Source organism: Prenolepis imparis, unplaced genomic scaffold (assembly GCF_030444845.1).
Source record: "Prenolepis imparis isolate NDT839.2.m4 unplaced genomic scaffold, iyPreImpa1.0 SCAF_9, whole genome shotgun sequence".
Taxonomy (NCBI): Eukaryota; Metazoa; Arthropoda; class Insecta; order Hymenoptera; family Formicidae; genus Prenolepis; species Prenolepis imparis.
In genome coordinates this window covers 3,576,920-3,599,090 of record NW_028141167.1, presented here as the reverse complement: position 1 = coordinate 3,599,090, position 22,171 = coordinate 3,576,920, and the positions used below count along the sequence as shown (strand labels likewise).

Genomic DNA, 22,171 nt, shown 5'->3' with positions numbered 1-22,171 from the left:
GTCGTGTATCATTCTTTGCATCTAGTACGAATAAGCTTCAGATTTTATCGACTCGATACGATGTGATTTAGTTTACGAAACTTGGCAAAGTGATGAGAAGATTATCGCGAAGTAATTGGAGATGGAGATAAGTCACACGATAGCGGAAGTTACATCGTTCAAAGAGCATAAGAGTAATTACACGGGGCCCTTATGTTGTTCTAATTTTGAACGTGATACAACGAACTTCTAGTCTACCATGTAGCTAAGCAAACTAAATATCAGAATTACACAGAGTCTATCGAGAGCAGAGAGAATCACTGATTAATTTGTCTACCTTTAAAGATGCAAAAAAGGGGTAGGGAACAATTTGTATAATTTCGAAAAAATATTGACTCAATCGCAATCGTAATCGCGCGTTCTCGTACACTCATCCGCTCTTTTACGTAATCAAACACATCCAGCATCCATCGTCGGATCGGAAAGGGCCACGTGAAACGCCCCTCGTCAGTACCTTTTTTCCCTGGTCTAACGAAGTCTTGTTCGTTGGCGCTTTTCATCGCGCGTTCTTAAGAGCATCGACCGAGCGAATTTTAGCGTCCTTTCTGACCGATCCCCTTTCACCGCCTGTAGCCGCCCGATCGCTCTTAACATCAAGGAACGCGATATCGCATTTGCATATCGCTAAAGTCGTCGATCCGTCGCGACGGTCTGGATAAAGTTTCCTTCTCCCCGACGTATCGGAGAGACGGTTTCCCTTCCCCGGGAAACGCGCGAGAAACGCATACGAGGTGAACAAGACATCTCGTTAATAGCCTAGAACGTAGAGTGAACTCGCTGTTGCTGTTAATGTAGCTCGTAGCGGTCGATCGATTAATTAACGTGGCTACCGCAGTATCTAATCATTGTTTAAATTGGGTATTTCGACGCGCAAACATATGATATAGTAGATAATGGCGAGAGTAAATAGGGGCGCCATTTGCGTCGCAACATGACTAACTGCGTGAAACGCGTTCGATTCGAGCGAATTGCTCGTTTCCGAGGCCGATATCTTGATGACGAGGACTTTTGCCCTTGGCTCTTCGACGCTTCGCGAATTTTGTATGCAAGATAAAACGTTGAGAGTGAGATGCGAGACGTAAATTTGAAAAAATACAAGTATTTAAATAAATTAAAAATTAATCAAACATTTTTCTTCGACTTTTATTTAATTAAATTGCACAGGTTTCACTGATGTAACTTTTTATCTTCCTTTTTTATGATTGCAGAGTCTTTAATTGAGAATGCACGATGACGCAGCGAATATATCCGTTGTCCACGAACCCTCGCGAAAGTTCACCGGATATTCAAATGGAGACGCTCAAATCAAATCACTCCCCCCACCGGGAAAAGATGTTCTCGAGATGTAAGTATTGATATCGTCAATGATTGCGTTTGCTTGTTCGAAAATTAGCTCTCTAGAGAGATTTTCATCGCATGATTTGACGTGGAATTAAGGTACAATAGATAATACACAGTTGGATTTATGAACACATAGCAGTTTTTTTTTAATTAATTCGAAATTCGACGAAATGTTATCTAATTCCATGTCGTGATGATCAAGCTCGAATAATTCGATTAATTCGAGTTACTTAAGAATTTGTTGTTAATGTTATGTGTTTCGTTGGCTTTAATAATGTTTGCACGAACTTGTATGATTTCGTTTTCTTCGACTTGAACGATTACGATTACCGATCGGAATGCAGAACGATTTAGTTATTATCACGTATATATGTAATTGCAAACTGAATATAATAATCACGTGTAGTGATATAAATATCACTGGTTGTGATCAACGCAAATCGATCATTCCTGATAGGAATATTAGACATACATCAGATTGCGAGCATGTGAATAGGCAGTAAATGATTATTGCTGGATAAGAGAGAAACGAATTGTTTTAATAAGTTATAAAAAAAAATTTCAAATTATTATACTTTCCATTATATGATCATATAGGGAAAGATGTAATAAAGCGTTATTAAATTTATTCTTGTGTATATCGCGCATTTTCGTGACGAGTTATAAATAATAAACCGCCCTTTAGAATAATAACATCGTAGAAGAAGTTTGCATTGATGACAATTATTTTATCAGCTTTACTTTTAAGCGAATAAATTAATAATGAGCGCAAGTTCAGGGGATTTCATTTGAGTTACACGATAAAAGTGGGCAACGAATTATTCAATTAACTTACAACTTGTGACGAGAATGTATTAAGAGGTACTAAATGTCTCACTTGAAATTTCGAGCAAAGACCGCCATTCGTTTTAGTTACTTCCACGGGAGCCGCGACTAAGAAAGTTTTCCTGAGAGGCGATCGGTTACACAGGTCTTGCAAAGTATATAGGACTTACCAGTGCCGTACGCGAATTTTCGAATTACAATCGTAATTAAAAGACAAAAATTATTTTTATCATTTTTTAGTCCGCAAAAAATTCAGTAAAATATTTTTAAAAGAATATATACATATATATATTTCTTAAAAAAAAAAAGAAGACATAAAGAAATACAATGATAATCATGTTTTCTATCATATTTTCTAAAGTGACATTATGCTACTCATTTTCTACTGATTATTTCCATAAAGCCTTATTTCTCAGATTTTTGTACTCGATAAATCGTAAGATCATCGTTGATGAAATTTACGCGAAAATTTAGGCTGATTATTTATCGTCTTCGAGCATGTGTCTATCGGAGTATGCGTGGCATGCTACGGCACTGTTATTACTTCAGGTGGTAAAGCTTCCTATATTCCGCGCCGATCGTAGATTTGTCGAGGGAGTTTCTAACAGCAATTACGTCGCTAATGGAGCCCCCACGGAGAGATGCCGGCCGACTTTTGCCAAAGTCTCTCATCCAGGGCTGCTCTTCGGGTTCCTGGGCTTTGCGACGACGACGACGACGACGTCGAAACTTCTCGCAGATCCTAGTTAGTTTTTTGCGCTCTCTCTCTTTCTCTCTCTTGCCGAGTTACCCAAAAGCTCCCTGCATTCTCGTCGATCTTTGAATTGGCAATTTACGAACGTTCCTATGTTCGATTTACGATCTCTAACCAAGACAGCATTTTTATAAGGCCATTTTTCGAATTAGATGATCTCAAGACGATATCAAGATGACATCTATCGTCACATTGATAACAATTTCATATGCGATTACGAATTATATGTGATAATAGCTTTATCATTTCTTGGTGGAAAACACTAATCCAACTACACAACGCGCATGATATACAATTAGTAATAAAATATGTAAAAATGTTTCATAGATTCATTTTAATCCTCTCGTTATTATCGTTTTATCTCAAGATCAAACTGCAATAAATGCAATCAACCGACGTTGACAGATAGATTATTTTCAGCACGCTTTGCATTTAATAGTGTCAGAATTTTGTACGTGTACGGTGTACGTGTATGTTATATATTTCATTTCAGACACACAACAAGACAAGGAGAAGGATAAATATGAAGTCGAATATATGCTAGAGGAAAATGGCAAAGCAATGTACGAATGAGCTTGTTACAGATTGTGACATACATATATATCTAGAAATAAATACGAGAGAAACTGAATAATGGATCGTTGCTCGCTGGCTTATTAACGTCTTGATACAGCCAGAGGAGACTAGCATAGAACTTTTACACAGACTATACACAGTTTTGTATATAAGACAAACGTATGCTTTTACGAGGATGCTTTCGGTATCGAAACTTCGTCCCTTTTATCACTCCGTAAAAGTAACCGCGTCGTTTGTTTAACGCCTCTATTCTTTCCGTAATCGCGATTCCGTGAAATATCCTCTAAAACGCTGATTCGTAATCTTGTGGATTCGTAAATTTTTTAAATATATAAAATTCTTAAAATATGTAAAATTCTGAAAATACTTTCACGTTTAAAAAATTTGGCTTGTTATTTTACCTATAAACAGCAAAAATCACTAAAAGTAACAGCGTTTCTTCGCGCATTTTTTCGACAAATTAATGTAACATGTCGTATCTTTGATTGAGAACTTTGTGTTATCTAAATGAGCTGCGTAGAAAAGCGTAGACAGAGCGACTGATTCGTTCAGAATAGTCGAACTTTAATCGCAAGATTCTCGGTTAACAATCGATCTGCACTTTATGTTCGCAGGGAATTTGTGCCACCGCAAACGAAGGAGGAGGATAAGTCAGCCTCACAGAAGTTATCGCTGCCACCCGTGCCTTACTACAAACTCGTGAGTTTTTCCTGCGAATAGTTTGAGATAACGCATGAGAAATCTTCTGATAGATTTCGCAAATAACGCGATATTCCTGCGGTGAAAGTCGGAACATTTGAGGAATCGAGATTATTACGGATGTCTCTTAATACTTTTTTTTTTTTTTTTTAAATAGATTTTTCATCGAAAATGTAGAGTCGCTTTTCCAAATTTTTATTTCTCAAAAAATGTTAACGGTTCGATGTTTCTTCCAAGGAAAAAATTAATTCTAATGAAGTGGATGAAGCAATCATGAAAAATTTGACACACTTAATACATATTTTTTCCTGCAAAATTGTACTTTAAACGACATAGGAACACGCATTCTCGAGTAATTCGCTGACGAAATCGTTAAAAGTGTCACTTTTCTCTCGATCGCATCAACGTGATCGTGAAAAGATTGTTGAATAAGCAATGTACTTTCTGTATAAACGACAACTGATGTCTCATCGCGGGATAGATACATTTGTAAAATGTTCTACATTACATCTCAATAGATTGTGGACTCTTTTGTATTTAAAAATTAAGTTTGAACGAAACTTTTTACAACGTTATTTTACAAAATTTAAATACTTTTTCGGTTAATTATGATCGTTCTTGGTAAAAATAGAATTGGTCTCATTCTCGTTAATCACATTGTTAGTCAGGTAAATTAATTTTGCAAGTTAAATCTTTCGGAAGCCGCAAATTCGCGCTGCTGAATCATTCAAGTACGAGCAAACTCACCGCTGCTGAATCACTCGAAAACAGCATTTGCGTAACTTTCGAACATTTTTCTTGCCCTAATATAATATATATTATGTTCTTTCTATATTAATAATTTTAATAATTTCCACGTTAAATAAGATAGTTGTGCTATTTATAAATCATAAACTACAATACTTACAATATCTGCGATGTAAATTAATCATGTAATTGTTTCAAACTTATCAGTTTCGATTTGCAACCTGCGGCGAGTTGACGCTGACCGTCTTAGGCTTAATATTAGGCTGCTTAGTAGGGCTATCTGTGCCAGTCATTACGATTCAATATGGTGAATTCAGTTCGCTGTTAGTGGACCGTAATACGGAAAATCACGTGACCACGCCAACCATCATGCTGCCATGGTTCGGAGGTGGAAAAATTTTGTAAGTAACACTCACAATCAGAGTCATGCCAAACCAAGCGCAAACATCGGATTGCGGAAACAAAGTATTATCTCGTCATTTTAGGCCAGCTAATGCGACCCACGAAGAGAAAATGGACGCTTTGTACGACGATTCTATTGCTTACGGCGTCTCTTGCGCGATGTTATCGGCGATTCAATTCGTCCTTGCCATATTGATGGTCGACTTGCTCAATATCGCCGCCTCGAGACAAATCTCGAAGGTGCGCAAGATGTTCCTGAAAGCCGTCCTAAGACAGGATATGGCATGGTATGACACGAACACGTCGACCAACTTCGCCAGTAGGATTACCGAGTAAGTTTTCTTCCCCTTATCATTATGTAGATGCGTCGCGCAGGTGGAAGCTCTCGATTTCGAGTGCGAGATAACGAGATCATTTTCGACTAAATTCTATCTTGATCGAAAATTCGCCGCGATAAGCAATTTTAACGCCTCCCGCCGACAGATATTAGTCAGCGTCTGTAAAAGTCTGTGACATCAGAAATAAAATTAATCTTTTGCTCGTATATTTATATAAGAAAAAAAATTAAGTATGAAAATTTTTCGTTTGTTCGAGATTTCAAATATTTCGAAGATTTAAGTCGATCTCTCAAATGAGAATTTCATGGAGATTAACAATTTTGGCGATATGCGCTCTCTCTCTCTCTCTCTCTCGCGGAATAATTTCAACGCGGATAATATTCAGTATATTCACGCGCCGGTGCGCCTTCAAAGGGAAGCGTTATACCTTCGATTTTCGAGACCGTCGATGTAAACGTCGGGGAAGCGGACAGCAAAGTTCAGGAGGCGAGAACCGGTGTGTTCATCAACAGGTGGGCGTTTGCGAAACTCGAAAAGCCTGCTCCCACACTGCCTCTCTGCTTTCGCTCGCATTACATCGTATAGTAATTGAACGAGGGACTCGTAGTAAAAGTTATATAGTCGCGTGAATCGCGAAGATATTGGTTGATGGAAGTTGTAACTTTTATCTCAGGATAATCGATATCTCAATATAATTTGCAGTATAATTCTTCGTGTCTTTCTACGTCGTAAAGATAAGGGAGAATTAATAAGAGATTAAAAGAGATTATTGCGCTGCGCGATATGCCGTCATCTGCAAATCGAACACAATCAGCATGATGCAGCAATATATCGCGCAGTATATGTCATATCTTGTGAGAACTTCTTTACTATTTTCAATGATGGATAGCAAAAATATGAGATAGCGATAATGCCGATAACACGCGCTGATAATTAATCTCATTCAAAAAAAACCTTGTTAAAAATAGTCCGAGCTTCAAGTGCATGTTACTTACTCGCGTTTTGTAAAAATTGAGCCTCGTTATTGGTGATCCTGACTATAAATTAAGTAAACGAGAACCCTAGAGATAAAACGAAAGAGATTATACGAAATATCAGAGTACTTATAATCTTAGTTAATTGCGTTAATGAGTAGAGGCAATATATTATCCGTCTTCTTGGCAGGGATTTGGACAAGATGAAGGAGGGAATAGGGGAGAAGGTCGGCATATTCACGTATTTGACGACCTCGTTCGTTTCTTCCATCATCATTTCATTCGTGTACGGTTGGAAATTAACCCTGGTGGTGCTGAGCTGCGCGCCAATCATAATAATTGCCACCGCTGTGGTCGCCAAGGTGCAAAGTTCCCTGACAGCCCTGGAACTCGCGGCCTACGGTCAGGCCGGTAGCGTCGCCGAGGAAGTTCTAGCCGCGATTAGGACCGTCGTGGCGTTCAATGGCGAGCAGAAAGAGGTGGAGAGGTATTCAGAGAAGCTAGTGCCCGCGGAAAAAACTGGCATTAAGAGGAGCATGTGGTCCGGAATCGGCGGCGGAGTTATGTGGCTGATCATATATTTCAGCTACGCGCTGGCATTCTGGTGAGATGCACATTATTTTGTCTATCTAGGAGGATAGACGCCGCAATATTTATTTTTGTACTTCGCGTTTTGTAAAAATTTAATTTAAGTATTGTGCGTACCATAATTAAAAATCTAGTGATGTGAGATTTTTGAAAAAAATATTATTTTCGCAAGATAATGAGCTATAAATCAGAAATGCAAATTCATTACTGTTATTATTATATTTCGTAATTATTTCTTGCAAATTAAATTTTCATAAAATCAGCAAACATCGTGTGTGTAATAATTGAAAATCGAATTGTCATTCGATAAAGTTGTTGTGATAAAATACGATTGTTTTCATGCTATAATAAAAACACGCGGAAATTAATTATCCCAATATTATTATTTCTCAACGTAAACATTTGATTTTGATTTTATTTGATCTTCTTTAACAATACGAGCACAAAGTAACCTTTCTTTCGAGTACGAAAACCACGAGATGGATAATTGGGCATTTACGTTTAAGAGTACCGGTCGGCTTTCGTTTACACAGCATCCGACAAAAAGGTGTTAACTTTAGAGGACGTGTCGCGTTCCGGCAAAAAAATAGGATCTCTCTTTTCCGCTGCAGGTACGGCGTGCAATTAATTCTGGACGATCGCCCGAAGGAGGTGAAGGAATACACGCCGGCCATATTGGTGATCGTGTTATTCGGCGTCCTTTCCGGGGCGCAAAACATGGGCCTAACTTCGCCGCATCTTGAGGCGTTCGCGATGGCGAGGGGATCCGCGGCCGCGATCTTCCAACTTCTCGATCGCGTGCCGACGATCGACAGTCTAAGCAAGAGCGGCAGGAAGCTCGAGTCCGTCAACGGCGAGATCGAATTCAAGAATGTCAAATTCTGTTATCCGGCGCGGAAGGATGTTCAAGTGTTGCAAGGCCTGAACCTGAAGATCAATCGCGGCGAAACGGTGGCGCTTGTCGGCGGTTCCGGATGCGGCAAATCAACCTGTATACAGCTCATTCAGCGTCTCTACGATCCGCAAGGCGGAGTGGTCGGTAGCGAATTCATTTGGATAAATTCGTCTTTCGCCGAGAGATATTTAGAATTCTTTTTTGACAGATTTAAAGGTCTCGGAATTTTCGATATCGTATTTTTCTCTCCTCTTTGTACGAAAGATTTACTTTCAACTGGTTTACGAACAGTTTGAAGATGACGGTACACAGACATAGTTTTGCTCGATGTGTGTTGTTATATATAGAGAGCAAAGCCGTGCGTATAGGGTCGTAAATGTTCTGGGGATGTTTATACTCCTCGCGAAATTACAGTGACGTCTAAGAATAAATGATGAGACATAATCACGATAATTAATTTGTCATCGAGAGAATAATTGTTTTACAGCAATCGCGACCTCGTATTATAATTTTCCATTATATCGACGCGGGATCGTCGAACGTCGTCTTCGAGCGTCATCTTATCTCGGTATCAGTTCACTTATCCTGTTTATATCTTCACAACGGAACATAAAATTTTCACGATGAAAAACTGCTGCATTGGCGCGAAAAAAGGATCGGATATCGCTAAATTACTGCCGTTCGAATGGAATCGAGCGCGTTGTGCGGCGAACGGATGTCCTAGCCGTTTTATTGTTAACGCGAGCGCGATTTTTATGATGGCGAAGTAGTTGCGGATACAATAAACATTCGAATGCGAACACGCTGTATATTCATGTAATAAACATTTTTTACACGTTCTGACTTTTTTACCGCGCTCTACTCCATGAAACTGTCTCACGCTCTCACGTACATTCAATATAAATTCTTACAGAAAAGTCTTTTAGTGTTGTTTAATATTAAAATGCCGCGCAATACAATACATTTTTCTATAACTCGATATAGAATTCCTTCCTGCATATAAATACAAAAATACAATAACAGCAACTATTCTGTTAACTCTTACACATTTTCACAAAAAATATATACATTTATTTGATGCTTTTTTTAAAATTTTGTTCATTCTTTACTAGTTTCTGTATATTATACATATATGTCTGTAATTTATTTTAACCTTATCACACTATTGTGTAATTGCGAGATCTGACACGTATATAAAGCAACAACATTAATTAACTAAAGAAAGAGATATACTTTAATTATAAGGAATTATTCTTAGAAATTATGGTAATTAAGAGAGAGGTCTGTTTTAATATAAACACGACTCTCTTTTTATCGTCGCTCGACTATCGATTCTCGATTTTGCCCGTGTGTGTGTGTATATATTGTACACGCGCGAGAGACAATTTCCAAGAGTTTCCGTATTTTTCTTCGCAGGTGTTTCTGGATGAGGTCGATGTGTCGACGTTGAACGTTCAATGGTTGCGCTCGCACATCGGCGTAGTCGGTCAGGAGCCGGTGCTCTTTGATACGACGATACGGGAGAATATCCGCTACGGAAATGACAGCATTACCGAAGAGGAGATGATCAAAGCCGCGAAGGAAGCGAACGCTCACGACTTCATCAGCAAACTGCCGGAGGTGAGGCGCCGCCGCCCTTTTCTCGTATTCCAACCGCGCCCTTTGCCCACCCGGAATTATAGTTTCCTTTTAGTCCCACGAGTTCGATTGATTCAGCTAGTTTCAGCGGGAGGAAGTTACAAAATCAACGGACACGTCATCCGATTGAAAATATCCGACGAAAATATTGTCCATTCCATTAAAAAAGCTTTTTTTTCGATTATGTTACATTTGCCATTCAACTTCTTCTACTTAGATCAAAATGCAATTGCCAGAGAAAGAGTTGTTATTTCCAAGTCACACTTCAATAATCCCTTACCTAAAATTTTGACAATTTGTAAAAACGATAATGATTATCATTGTGAGAGATTACGCGATTTTATTTATTCGATGGAACTTTTTCGGACACGCGTAAGTTTCAACGATTTACCGAGCGCAATTAAATGTAAAAAACGGAATAAAACGATACATAACGACCGACGCGAAATGATTTTCCAGTTACGAGAATAATTTCCTGACCGGATACTGCGCGCGCGTTTCGCAATGTGTTAACAATAGTCTCAGGTGTGCCTGGCAGTTCGCATGGTACGCGCGCAAACAGGCGATAAAACACGCGTGTTGAACCGTGCAGCACGGGGGCAAATAACATTATCCGAGATTACGCCTATGTCAACGATTAGGCGTTTATTAGCGGATTATCGGTGGGTGAATTCGATACTCGCGACGGTTCCGTTCGATCGCTGCCGCGTTTGCATTTAGAGCTTACATCTACACGCGCGCGATTATACGATTTAACCGTGCACCTCCTGCATATACGGTTGCAAAAATGAGTGGGATGAGTAAGTTTATCATTGTTGGTTGTAATATAACTGATCGGCGAGGCCACGTGTCGCCGCGATAATATCTATATTAACGTTCGAATTATTTCATTAAATTGCACCGGATGCAAATGGTCAACTTCGTCGGGTAGGATTCTTTTTATTAATGAGAAATTCTTCGAGTTCATTTTTTTTTTTTTGTTAAATCTTATACAGGCTATATAGACTCGAGAATGTTGTTATGAACAAACGTGTCGCAGCTTGCAAAATTATTAAACCGCGCGTTCCATATGCACCGCAGGTGTGACACGCTGTTTCGCCTTTGATTAAATAACCATTATTTCAAACCGCAAATCGCTCGAAAACTGCCCTCGAGCAATTGACGGCCCGATACCACGATCGATATTGCCTCATATCTACAAACCCGCGGACGATATAATTCACTTTTATGAGTTTAAATAAAGGTAATATATCAAAAAAATTGTCCAAAAGATTTCGTCGCATGCGTTTTCCATTTAATTATTTGTGCCACAACTTTTTAATTAAAATTGAAGAGCGCAAAAATCTATTATATGTATGTATTAGTAAAGAATTTAAAGAAATTTAATTATTTTCTTAGTTGAGAATTTCTTAGGTTCTCAATTTAAATTTCACAGAAGGTTAGAAATTTCTTCGAAAAATTTCTCTTCAAGACACCCTCGTTCTTTTCGTCAAGCTGTGTCCTCTAATAAAATCGACTCGATCCTAGCGTATGAGAGAATCGGAATAATAATATGGTCGATCTCGATTTAGGGATACGACAGTCCAGTGGGCGAGAGAGGCTCTCAACTATCGGGCGGACAAAAGCAAAGAATCGCTATCGCGCGTGCGTTAGTGAGAAATCCGGCGATCCTTTTACTGGACGAGGCAACGTCCGCTTTGGATGTTCACAGCGAGGCGACCGTGCAAAAAGCTCTCGACGTTGCTGCAAAGGGAAGAACGACGATTATAGTCAGCCACAGACTCTCCACGATCACGAATGTCGATAGGATCGTGTTTATTAAGGACGGAGTGGTCGTCGAGCAAGGTACCCACGAAGAATTGATGGCGCTCAAGCAACATTACTACGGATTGCATTCCACTCACGCGAATGTTCGAACTCAAGGTATATTTGTATGATAATTGTGTACGCGCGCGCGTATCGATATTATTATGAATTGTTAATTGTTTGGTTATTTGACTTTATAGATAAAGCTGCCGCTAAGGCCGCAGTAACAAGCCCGATGATGAAGATGAAGATAAAGCCGCAGCTGAATAAGCAGTTTTCGACCATATCCTTGCATTCTCATCGTTTATCTCTCGCGAGATCCTCCAAATTCTCGCAGGAGGAACTCGAAGAGCAGGAGAAACCTTATGACGCCCCCTTAACGAGGATATTCGCGCTTAACAAACCGGAATGGTTATATAATATAATCGGTAATTTCTAGCTGACGAGAATAATTACTAGTAGCTAATAGCTAAAGGCTTTATCAGCCTTTTGAGAGAAAATATACAAAGCAAATAATATCGAGCAATAAAAAATATTCATAATGTAATAGAAAAGAAAGAGAAGAAGAAATATAATCCTAATGCTTCCTCTTCTTAAAATCTTTTCTCTCCCATATAGCAATTCGAACAATTGATTATTCGCGTCCTTCACAAAATAATACTCGTACGATTCCTTTCGCAGGATGTCTCGCGGCAGCAACGGTAGGTGCGTCATTTCCGGCCTTTGCCGTGCTATTCGGAGAAGTATACTACGCCTTAAGTCTCCAAGATCCCGACGACATCATCAGGAGGACCATCAATTTCTCGATATTATTCATCATCATCGGCATACTGACGGGTATCTGCACCTTCCTGCAGATGTACTTGTTCGGCTTGGCCGGCGTGCGTATGACGACGCGAATAAGGAAGATGGCGTTCGGCGCAATGATCAAGCAAGACATGGGCTGGTACGACGAGGACGCGAACAGCGTGGGTGCACTTTGCGCGAGGCTGTCATCGGACGCCGGTGCTATTCAGGGTGCGACCGGAACTCGCGTCGGCGCGATGCTACAGGGCTTCTCGACCCTCGTCATCGGAATCGGACTGTCCATGTACTACACGTGGAAGATGACGCTGGTCTCGGCGGTGTCGATTCCCCTGGTGCTCGGCGCGGTCTTCTTCGAAGCGAGGGTGATGGGCGGCCAGGGTATGCAGGAGAAGAAGAAGATGGAGGCGGCCACGCGAATCGCCGTAGAGGCGATCAGCAACATTCGCACGGTCGCCAGCCTCAACAAGGAGGAGCGCTTCTTCGACAGATACTGCGTGGAACTGGACCACGTCGCCAAGGCGACCAGGATCAAGAATAGATTGAGGGGTGTCGTGTATTCGTGCGGGCAGACCGCGCCCTTCTTCGGATACGCCATCAGCCTTTATTACGGCGGCTACCTGGTGGCCCGGGAGGGACTGAGTTATGAGAACGTCATCAAGGTGTCGGAAGCATTGATCTTCGGCTCGTGGATGCTCGGCCAGGCTCTCGCCTTCGCGCCCAACTTCAACACGGCCAAAATCTCGGCCGGCAGGATCTTTCGGCTGCTCGACAGAGAGCCGGAAATAAGTTCGCCACCGGAATCGGAGGGGAAGGATCTGGACTGGGTGAGACTTCATCTCGATTTTATATTTGGCGAATGTAAATTCGTTGTATGTATATATGTAAGCCGCAAATAGCACAGCATTTCGGGAATCGCGCATGCACTTTCACTTCATTGCGCGTGTGTACCTATGTATTTAACGCTGACCATTAAACAAATAATATTTGCGATTCAATTGCAAATTCAAATTGCGGTCGGCTCGTTGAACCGCTAAAATGTTTAATATCGATTAATAATGAAACTACGCGAAATATGAGACGTCTAATTAATTCTCGACAAAGACAAATAGAAAATTCGCTAAAGAATGCAAAGTCACGATGAAACAGAGATTTAGTTTAGAGAGAATTAGTTTTAACTTTAATTAGTTTCTTACAATTTTAATTAAAACTTGCGCGACATTGAACACGGCATTTAAATTCGCTATAAAATCATAAAATCGTAGAATCATTAGTCTTCGGGATTTACGTTAATGCACGAATTAATCAATTATGTGATATCCGAGATGATTCTTCTCATTGTCTAATAATTTCTTTTGAATAATGAGATAAATTCTATCGAATAATTGAAACACATATTAAACTTAAATTAAAAGCGAAGAAATCCTTGAATATATTATGTATGGAAAAAAAAACACTTTTTATGAATTTTTCTCCTTCTATATCGGAAAATATAATATAAAAAAAAAATATTGTCCCTATTATAGATAGTTCCCTAAAGCGCGCATAAATTAATCTAATGATTAGCGCAATGCCTTAGACATCGCTGATTGCCGCGGATAGGCTTCGAACCTTAGTTTTCTATTTCGTTTGTAGTGCAACATGTTTACACTTCCTGAAATTGAAATGCTTGTGCAAATGATGTAATATCTATTAGAAATTTACAGCTGTTTGATAGCACAGCCGCAAGCAGTGTCTCGTTAATTAACGCGGAACTCTGATTGATTCTGTCAAATCGACATCGTATTTCCAAAAATATTTGAATGAAGTAATAACTCGTTATAAATATCTCCAAATAATGAGTCACTCAATCGCACGATTACATCAATCTTTTCCAATTATTTTAAAAAAGAATTAAAAAATTCCTCTCTTTTAATTTTTCTCTATTTATCATATTTTTCATATACAAAATTTAGAAACGTTAAAGAGACAAGCAGCGAATAAACGTACGAGATTCAACGTGTGAAATCTTCTCTCGGGTAATTAACGGATCGCTTTATGTTTTTGCTTTGCAGAAGTCGGACGGTTTCATCCAATTCTCGAAAGTCGACTTTCACTATCCGACGCGACCGGAGATGTCGGTGCTCAAAGGACTGGATTTAATTGTAAAGTCGGGTCAGATGGTGGCTCTCGTGGGTCAGAGTGGTTGCGGAAAGTCCACTTGTATTCAGTTGCTACAGCGTCTCTACGATCCGTTCGCCGGCATCGTGACGCTGGACCGGCGAGACATCGCGTCGGTCTCGCTGACCACGCTCAGATCACAACTAGGCGTCGTGGGACAAGAACCGGTGCTCTTCGATAGAACGATAGCCGAGAATATTGCCTATGGCGACAACAGCCGACAGGCGACCATGGATGAGATCATCGAGGCCGCCAAGAAGTCCAACATCCATAGCTTCGTGGCTTCGCTGCCCTTGGTTAGTCAATGTCACTTTTATAATATTCGTTACGCAAAAAAAAACGCATAAAAGAATAAATTTAAATACAAGAAATAATAAAAAATGAGAATGATTAAAGAAAATATACAAACTCTTGGTTCTTCGTGTCTTTAAATATTTATATGATATTTTTTACATGTAACGAAATACCATACGAATATTAAATTTAATATACTAAAATTACATAAAATTAAGAGATTTTGCATTAAATATAAATATAGATTAGAATTATAATCAGCCAAAATTTTAAAAAAATCGCGTTTAATAAAAAAAAAATTGTCTGTAGACAGTACATTAATATATTTTAATTATTTTTCATATATAAAAATTTATTCTTCTGACTTGTTCAGGGTTATGACACGAGATTGGGAACGAAAGGCACTCAACTTAGTGGTGGACAGAAACAAAGAATAGCGATCGCACGAGCACTACTGAGGAATCCTCGAGTTTTGTTATTAGATGAAGCAACTTCAGCCCTCGATACTCAAAGTGAACAGGTAAGAAGCCACAATATTCTCCTGAAGAAAATAACTCGTGAATAATTTTGAGGATAATTTTTCCTTTTTTTCCCTCCTCGATATCAAGTATTAAGCAAGTATTTGCCTCGGATTATGATTGTCCGCTCTCAGAAATATATCGTAAGAAAGAAACAATGCAGGCGCTCATTTTTCAAATAAATGTATCTGTAGATTGTTGCGTAATATTTGCAGAAAGTTATTTATATTAATCAAATGAAGCGCTTTCTGCGAGATTTGCGATGTAGAAGGATCTTAGTTCGAAATGAAACGTATCTCTGCGGCTTCGTCTCTTACATAACATATACATCCTATCAATATTAATAGTGTATATATACCTATATTATATATTTTATATATTTTTTTATATTATATATAATTATATACATTTTCATATAATTATATATATTTTTATATATTTTTAAAAATTTTATATATTATATATTTTATGTTATTTTCTTATAATGTATATATGTATACATATATATCATATATATCATAAGTTTCGACCCGCTAGTGGAGACGAAGATAGACGCGATCGAATGGATCCGATTGAAAATCGAAGGACACGTAATAGAGAACGTTATCGTTCTCGCGAGGGTATCGGACCGGTGACAGTCAATCAAGTTAACAGCCGTAGAAAGCAAAGGCGAAACTTCCACGGGCACCATCCCACGGATTGTTTTCGCAAATTCCGCCGGCGGAATCGCGATACGCTTCATAATGCCGTCGCTGTAGTCGTTAAGAAAGTCTGTTGCATTTTTGCCGCGCGAGTTTACGCCTGCTTTAATTGACGAAAGCAAGAGAAGATATGCTCGTACGCGCGGAAGAACTTGTTCCTTCTTTTATTGCGGTTGCTTCTGAGTTCCGAGCAACGAGTCAGCAACGAGTTCTTAGGTCCGTTTGTTTTAGCTGCACTTTTCTTTACTTTATACCAAGCGAATGTATATTCGCGCTTTGGACGGAAGAGGAGAAAAAAAAAGAACCGCGATGTAGAAAGTATAAATGGAACAGTCTTTTTTATATTGCAAAGAGAAAAGTCTGAATTTTCTTCGTAAGTTTCTTTCAACGCAGCCATAAATATTAGTCCTAAAACCCCCCCTAAGACCCGAAGAAAAGTATTATTAAAATTAGTGGCAAGATGAAAAATGCGAAGGCAACGAATAAGTTTGTTCGATTAATCTTCCTATTTCGAGTCTAATCGAAATGATTCGCTTCGCGATTTTTGACGAAGGGAAATAAACTATTGAAATAAACCCCGTGTACCCCGTAAATATCTCGAAACTATGTTGCAAACGGAACTATTTCCGATAAGCAATAATGGGCGCGATAGTCGGCGGCGTTGGATAATAAATATCTGAGTATTTACGGTATCGGATATGTGCGCTTGACTATCGACTATGCGGACCGCGAACGATTTCGCGGTGATCTAAACTATCGCATGAACCGGCGCGATGAATATTAATGATAATCGATAGATCCTGATAAAAAGTATCGGAGAAAGAGCGAATCAAATGATCAATAATATGCGGCGAAATAATACGCGCTTGCGATGTATTATTATATTAAGCAGCTATAAATGCGCCTTGGTAATTATGATAATTATAATTATGATTATTTTATTAAAATATATATATATATATATATATTTAACATTAATCATTTTCGATAAAAACTGATGTGGGTAATTTTTGATGAAACTCGATAATATTGGGGTATGATGCAAATTGCATAATCGCGCAATCGCATCTTCTTATTCTCGATTTTTCGATTTCCGTAAAAGGGAAAGACCGCGATAATCCCGCGAGAAGATCTCCGGCAACATACCAGGTAAATATTTATTTTTTAAAAATATTTCCTCTCGTCTCTGTGTTGAAATTACCGGCTGCAACGGCATTGACGATATTATCGGCGCTAACAATCGGAAATTCCTGGTTTTACGAGCAAGCAGTTGTTACGCTCCTCCGGTCGGGAAACGGCTCGTCGCGACAAAATGAATTTCACGGCAACATTGTTTTGCACCCCCCGGACTCTCCCTCTCGGAAGCATAATACACGTGTGCGCCATCATCCCTCTTTTCGTGCATTGTCGATCCGTGAAACGGAAAAGTGTTTATACGTTCGATTAGCTCCCTCGATTTCAGCTGCGCTTCGCATTAACACTGGCCGCTCTGTATTAATTTTGTTTCACGTTTTACGAAATTAATTTTGGAAAGTGTACCGAGGAAAATAATTTATATTACTCTCCGGGAAACACAAGAGACACACACGCGCGACGTTGTATTATTAATGTTAATTGTTTTTAACTCTTTCACTACCGCGTGACGTTTCGCTCCGTGTAACGAATCGGCATCATACATATGCAATGTATGACGCAGTATACGTTTAAGTTAACATTTATATTACGCTGTTTTGAATATCAATGGCATAAACAGTTAATAATTTTTCGACAATCGGATGTAGATTAGATAAGTAGAAAAAATTCAAAGAGAAGGATTTTAATTAATCTCTCAAAACTCATCGCAGAGTATATCTCTCTGAAATATATCTCTGGAAAAAATTCCAATACACGTATAAAAGTTTGTATTAAAAAAACAGAACATTTTTTTAAGTAGCAGTTATTCAAACAATTTTACGCGAGCGCGACAACTCGCGCACCGGTTGTAATATTCCTCGCAACACGTAACGGGCGTATAAAAACTCCGTCTTCGATGATTAAGATGTATAAGGCGAAGATGTAATAGTCGACTTAACGACGGTCGTTTAACGTTTTCATTTCCGTCGTCGCGCGCTTACGATCCCGTTCCCGAGAGAGAGAGTCCCCGCCATCGCCTTTATCCGTCTATTTTCTGCGCGCAGATCGTGCAGGCGGCCCTGGACAAAGCCATGCAGGGTAGAACGTGCATCACCATCGCCCACCGTCTGGCCACCATAAGAAACGCCGACGTGATCTGCGTGCTGGACCGTGGCACCGTGGCCGAGATGGGCACCCACGACGACCTGATGTCAGCTGATGGCCTCTACGCTCACTTGCACGATCGCCAGGAAGCTTCCGTACAGTAAAGGGAGAACAGATTACCGCTTTTTCCTTTCATCGCGCGCGATTCGCCCGTCGATGGTGTTCCATTTGGAGACGAGAAGTAATTCAATTCGAAAACCCGCGGAAGAAAGCGCGAGACTTTTGTTCCGCAAAGGGGAAAGCGAATGGTCGCCGGACTATCGCCGGAAGAATCGTTGAGATATATCACTAGCGATAGCTAAACATTCGAAAGGATGGACGTGTCGGACGAGACAGATTTTACTTTCTATCGCCGATCCGTCCTTGTGGCGAAATCAGTATCGCGAATCGAGTATCGATTTATATTTGACATTTTACTTCTATACCATTCTTTGCGTCTCTCAAATCGATTTCTTTAACTAGTGATACGGGGATATTGAATGATCCTATATCGAACTGTAATGATAGTTTCCCCATTCATCTTCCATTGATTCATTTACATATACAGATCAATGAGAGCATGAATAGAAATAGATTTTACGATAATAATGTCGAAATTTCTTGAGAAATATGAAATTTGTATAATATTTACAAATTTTATTAAATTTTATGATTTGTATACCCTGGACAATAAATTCTCGTCTTGATGTCGATTTCATCTCTTTTTCTCTATATCATTCTTACTCGTACTTATCGCTTCTTCTTCCCTAATTCTGTACAAAATATTTGCGGCTGAGTAGACTAAAGTGCTTCTTTATCGAAATTGTGTATTGCTTCTCGCGACGGTCGCGTCACTTCGTTAGGCAACGTACTTTGCGTAATCTACGTAAGGATACATCTTTTTAGACGTAGCGAAACGAGACATTATCCGTAATGGCAGACGACGTAATAAACTTTACCATTTCTGCGCCCCGCCACGTCATTCGTATGCGTCGACTTTTCTCCGTAGCGCTTTCTCAGGTGATAATATTTCTCACGTACACGCACACGTGCATACACATACCCACGTACGCGAAGCTCTTACGATCTTCATGCTTCGCGATGAGTGCTGGAAAATTTGACTATCTTTTTGCCAGAAAAAAAAAAATTCAATCGGTTGAGCAAAAAGAGTCCCTTCGATATTGTTACTCTCTCAAAGAACTCAATTGTTTACTGATACAATTCGCTACGACAACCTGAGCTGTATTATTGGACGAAAGTCGGTACGAGGCAGCATCAATAGACAATTAGCGTAATTAATGTTATCGATCTACGTCCCTCGCATCCCACTAAGATTAGATAGATGGAATAACGTCGAATCGATTGGTTTGCGGGACGTAATTCGTGTAACAAGGCGTACAAATGGTGACAGGTGTTCGAAGCTGGAATGGAACGGCATGGCGTAAAAGTATTTCCCCGTCCTCGTAATTTCGTGGCGCTCTAACAATATAATATGAAAAATATATAAATATCTCTCTCAGAATAGTGTGTAATTCGTGGGAGACCTTCTCACGCGTTTCTTCATTTCTTCTCTTTTATCTGAAAAATTCAAATGTTCATCTCTATCCCCTCGCGCGGAAAGAGAAAGAGAGAGAAATTTCTTCCTCTCATTCGGATATATACATATACCCGTAAAATCTAACGAATTCACCCGCGAGACAAAATTTCGTATATACCACGAGGACGTGATAAATCGTCGTCGGCTTCTATTCACCGGTGCCTTAATAATTAGATGTTAATTTAGCGCCGTCACGTTACGAAGAAGATATAACAAAGAGACGATGAAAAAAGGATACATTTTTGGCACATTTATTTACGTCCAAGGAAAAAATACTCTTCTTCGCCGGGGGGGAAAGACAAATATACGTATCTGCGAGCATGTGCTGAATTCGATCGAAGAAAATTATGTAAAGTAATGCTCGTGTATGAATAAACCGAAATTTATTACCGCAATAACGGTTATGTGTATACGGTGGGGAATAAATAAAATGGAATAGGAAATCGTATATTTACGAGAGAAGACGATTCGGAGTCTAATAAGAATCCTGGTTTCCTTTGTATGTACGTCGAAACGACTTCCCCCTGCGCGAAACGAAAATCGATAATCGCAAAACAATCGACGATTCTCGCAACTGAACGGCAATTGACTTTTCAAACGCACTTTTGTAAATTACGACTCGCCATACATTTCTCGTAAATTACACCTCGCGACTGAATCATCTCGCGATTATATTCTATACCGATATATACATATGTTTCGTGCCTTCTCTCTCCTTTAGCCTTAAAATGAGATTCGCCGACATGCGGAGGCTTATCGGATTTAGCGATGATATAATACATTCGACGGCGAAGGGAGTGCGTGTAAAAAAGATCGATTTTTCAGAATTTGCGCTCTCGGCTTAAGGGAACTGTGTCGTGTGTAAAACGTCGTCGCGATTCATTTACCAAGAGATAATACTACGCAAACACCGTCGCGGTTGAATGTAAAAGAGCGACTGTTTTATACTAATCGAGATACATCCGAGGTACAATTCATCGAAATGATAACTGTTAATTGTAGAGATCGAACATTCATTAATTTTATTAATACTTTCGAGAGAAATTCCGTAGAAAAATTTGTATCGATTTAAAGCGAATTTAACTATTCTTTTGACATATTTACAAAAAAAATATAATCAATTTCTATAGAATATAAAAAATCAAACTTAAATAATTAATAACTAAATGTGGTTCTTAAATTCGGCCAATAAATAATTAAATTCACTTTAAATCGATACGGATAATCATTTAAAATTATAAATAATCATTTAAAATTATAAATAATAAATTATATATAATGAAACATATATTATTAATTATACTTTAAGAAATAATTAATAATATTGTTCTCTCTCTCTCTCTCTCGTTCACCAAAAAAATGGTTGAATCGGAAAAGACGACAAGATACATCTCGTAATTCTTTTTTGATCGATTGTCGTTATTTATATTTAATATTGCGGCCATCAATTAAGGACAGAACTTAAGAATAAAGATCTTGTACTAATTTACAACGAACGAAGATAAATTCTCGTTTGGATCTATAAAAAAACTCGAAAATTAGCGTAATTTACACGAGCGATCGATTAGCGATTAGATCTGCATGCCGAACTGTGTACTTACAACATGATATTGATGTGGAGGGTGAAATACTACAGTTTTTGTAAAAAGAGAAATATGATTGTAACATAATAATAAAGAATGATATAGCGGAAAGAATGATAGGGCGGAAAAAACGCAATCTATAATTACATTAATTCCTTTCTTCTATTATATTTGCTGACGTTTTTTTCTTTCTCCAACATTCTGCTCCAGCATTATTGTTCGAGAAAGTATTAATTAATCATGGAAATGACGTTTGTAAAGAATGTAATGGACATGGCTGGCTCATCCTTTATAATTCCGCGACAAACTCGGAATCAACAGAAAAAATTTTATGGAAAATACCTAATTATATTTAATTGGAAAATCTAACGAGAACATTTAAAAACTTTAAAAAATTAAAGAGCTTCCCTCTGACAAATAATAATTCTTTACGATAAGATAAATTATCGGATAAATCTTAAATAGCGTTTTTTACTTCGAGAGGCAGTCATAACTTTTTATATCGCAGTATACATACTTGGCGCAAAAAATATATTACGTGACAAAGAAAATATATCTTTATCTCGTCGTCTATCGCTCTTCCGTCGCGTCGTAAGAATACTTATATTACTAAACTTATTTTTATCACATCTTTAT

The 22,171-nt window shown here is 38.8% G+C and overlaps 2 protein-coding genes across 11 annotated transcripts in view; one reads left to right on the top strand and one right to left on the bottom strand.

Moving 5' to 3' along the window:
* Nucleotides 1-21,649, top strand: part of Mdr49 (Multi drug resistance 49) — a 56,648-nt gene extending 34,999 nt beyond the window's left edge. For 4 of the 6 annotated variants that reach the window (XM_083046250.1, XM_083046251.1, XM_083046252.1 and 1 more), the window contains 14 exons: nucleotides 1,248-1,384; nucleotides 3,453-3,522; nucleotides 4,150-4,234; nucleotides 5,189-5,382; nucleotides 5,467-5,715; nucleotides 6,886-7,299; nucleotides 7,895-8,318; nucleotides 9,595-9,798; nucleotides 11,388-11,739; nucleotides 11,823-12,050; nucleotides 12,304-13,253; nucleotides 14,481-14,882; nucleotides 15,254-15,400; nucleotides 18,277-21,649. In XM_083046250.1, the coding sequence (XP_082902376.1) occupies nucleotides 1,270-1,384; nucleotides 3,453-3,522; nucleotides 4,150-4,234; nucleotides 5,189-5,382; nucleotides 5,467-5,715; nucleotides 6,886-7,299; nucleotides 7,895-8,318; nucleotides 9,595-9,798; nucleotides 11,388-11,739; nucleotides 11,823-12,050; nucleotides 12,304-13,253; nucleotides 14,481-14,882; nucleotides 15,254-15,400; nucleotides 18,277-18,480 (4,038 nt within the window). In that variant the 5' untranslated portion in view covers nucleotides 1,248-1,269 and the 3' untranslated portion in view covers nucleotides 18,481-21,649. The remainder of the gene's footprint in view (nucleotides 1-1,247; nucleotides 1,385-3,452; nucleotides 3,523-4,149; nucleotides 4,235-5,188; nucleotides 5,383-5,466; nucleotides 5,716-6,885; nucleotides 7,300-7,894; nucleotides 8,319-9,594; nucleotides 9,799-11,387; nucleotides 11,740-11,822; nucleotides 12,051-12,303; nucleotides 13,254-14,480; nucleotides 14,883-15,253; nucleotides 15,401-18,276) is intronic. The other 2 variants (XM_083046254.1, XM_083046253.1) reach the window with 1 other exon arrangement.
* Nucleotides 1-22,171, bottom strand: part of LOC145940774 (uncharacterized) — a 225,604-nt gene that overhangs the window by 30,748 nt on the left and 172,685 nt on the right. The gene's annotated exons all lie outside the window — the stretch shown is intronic.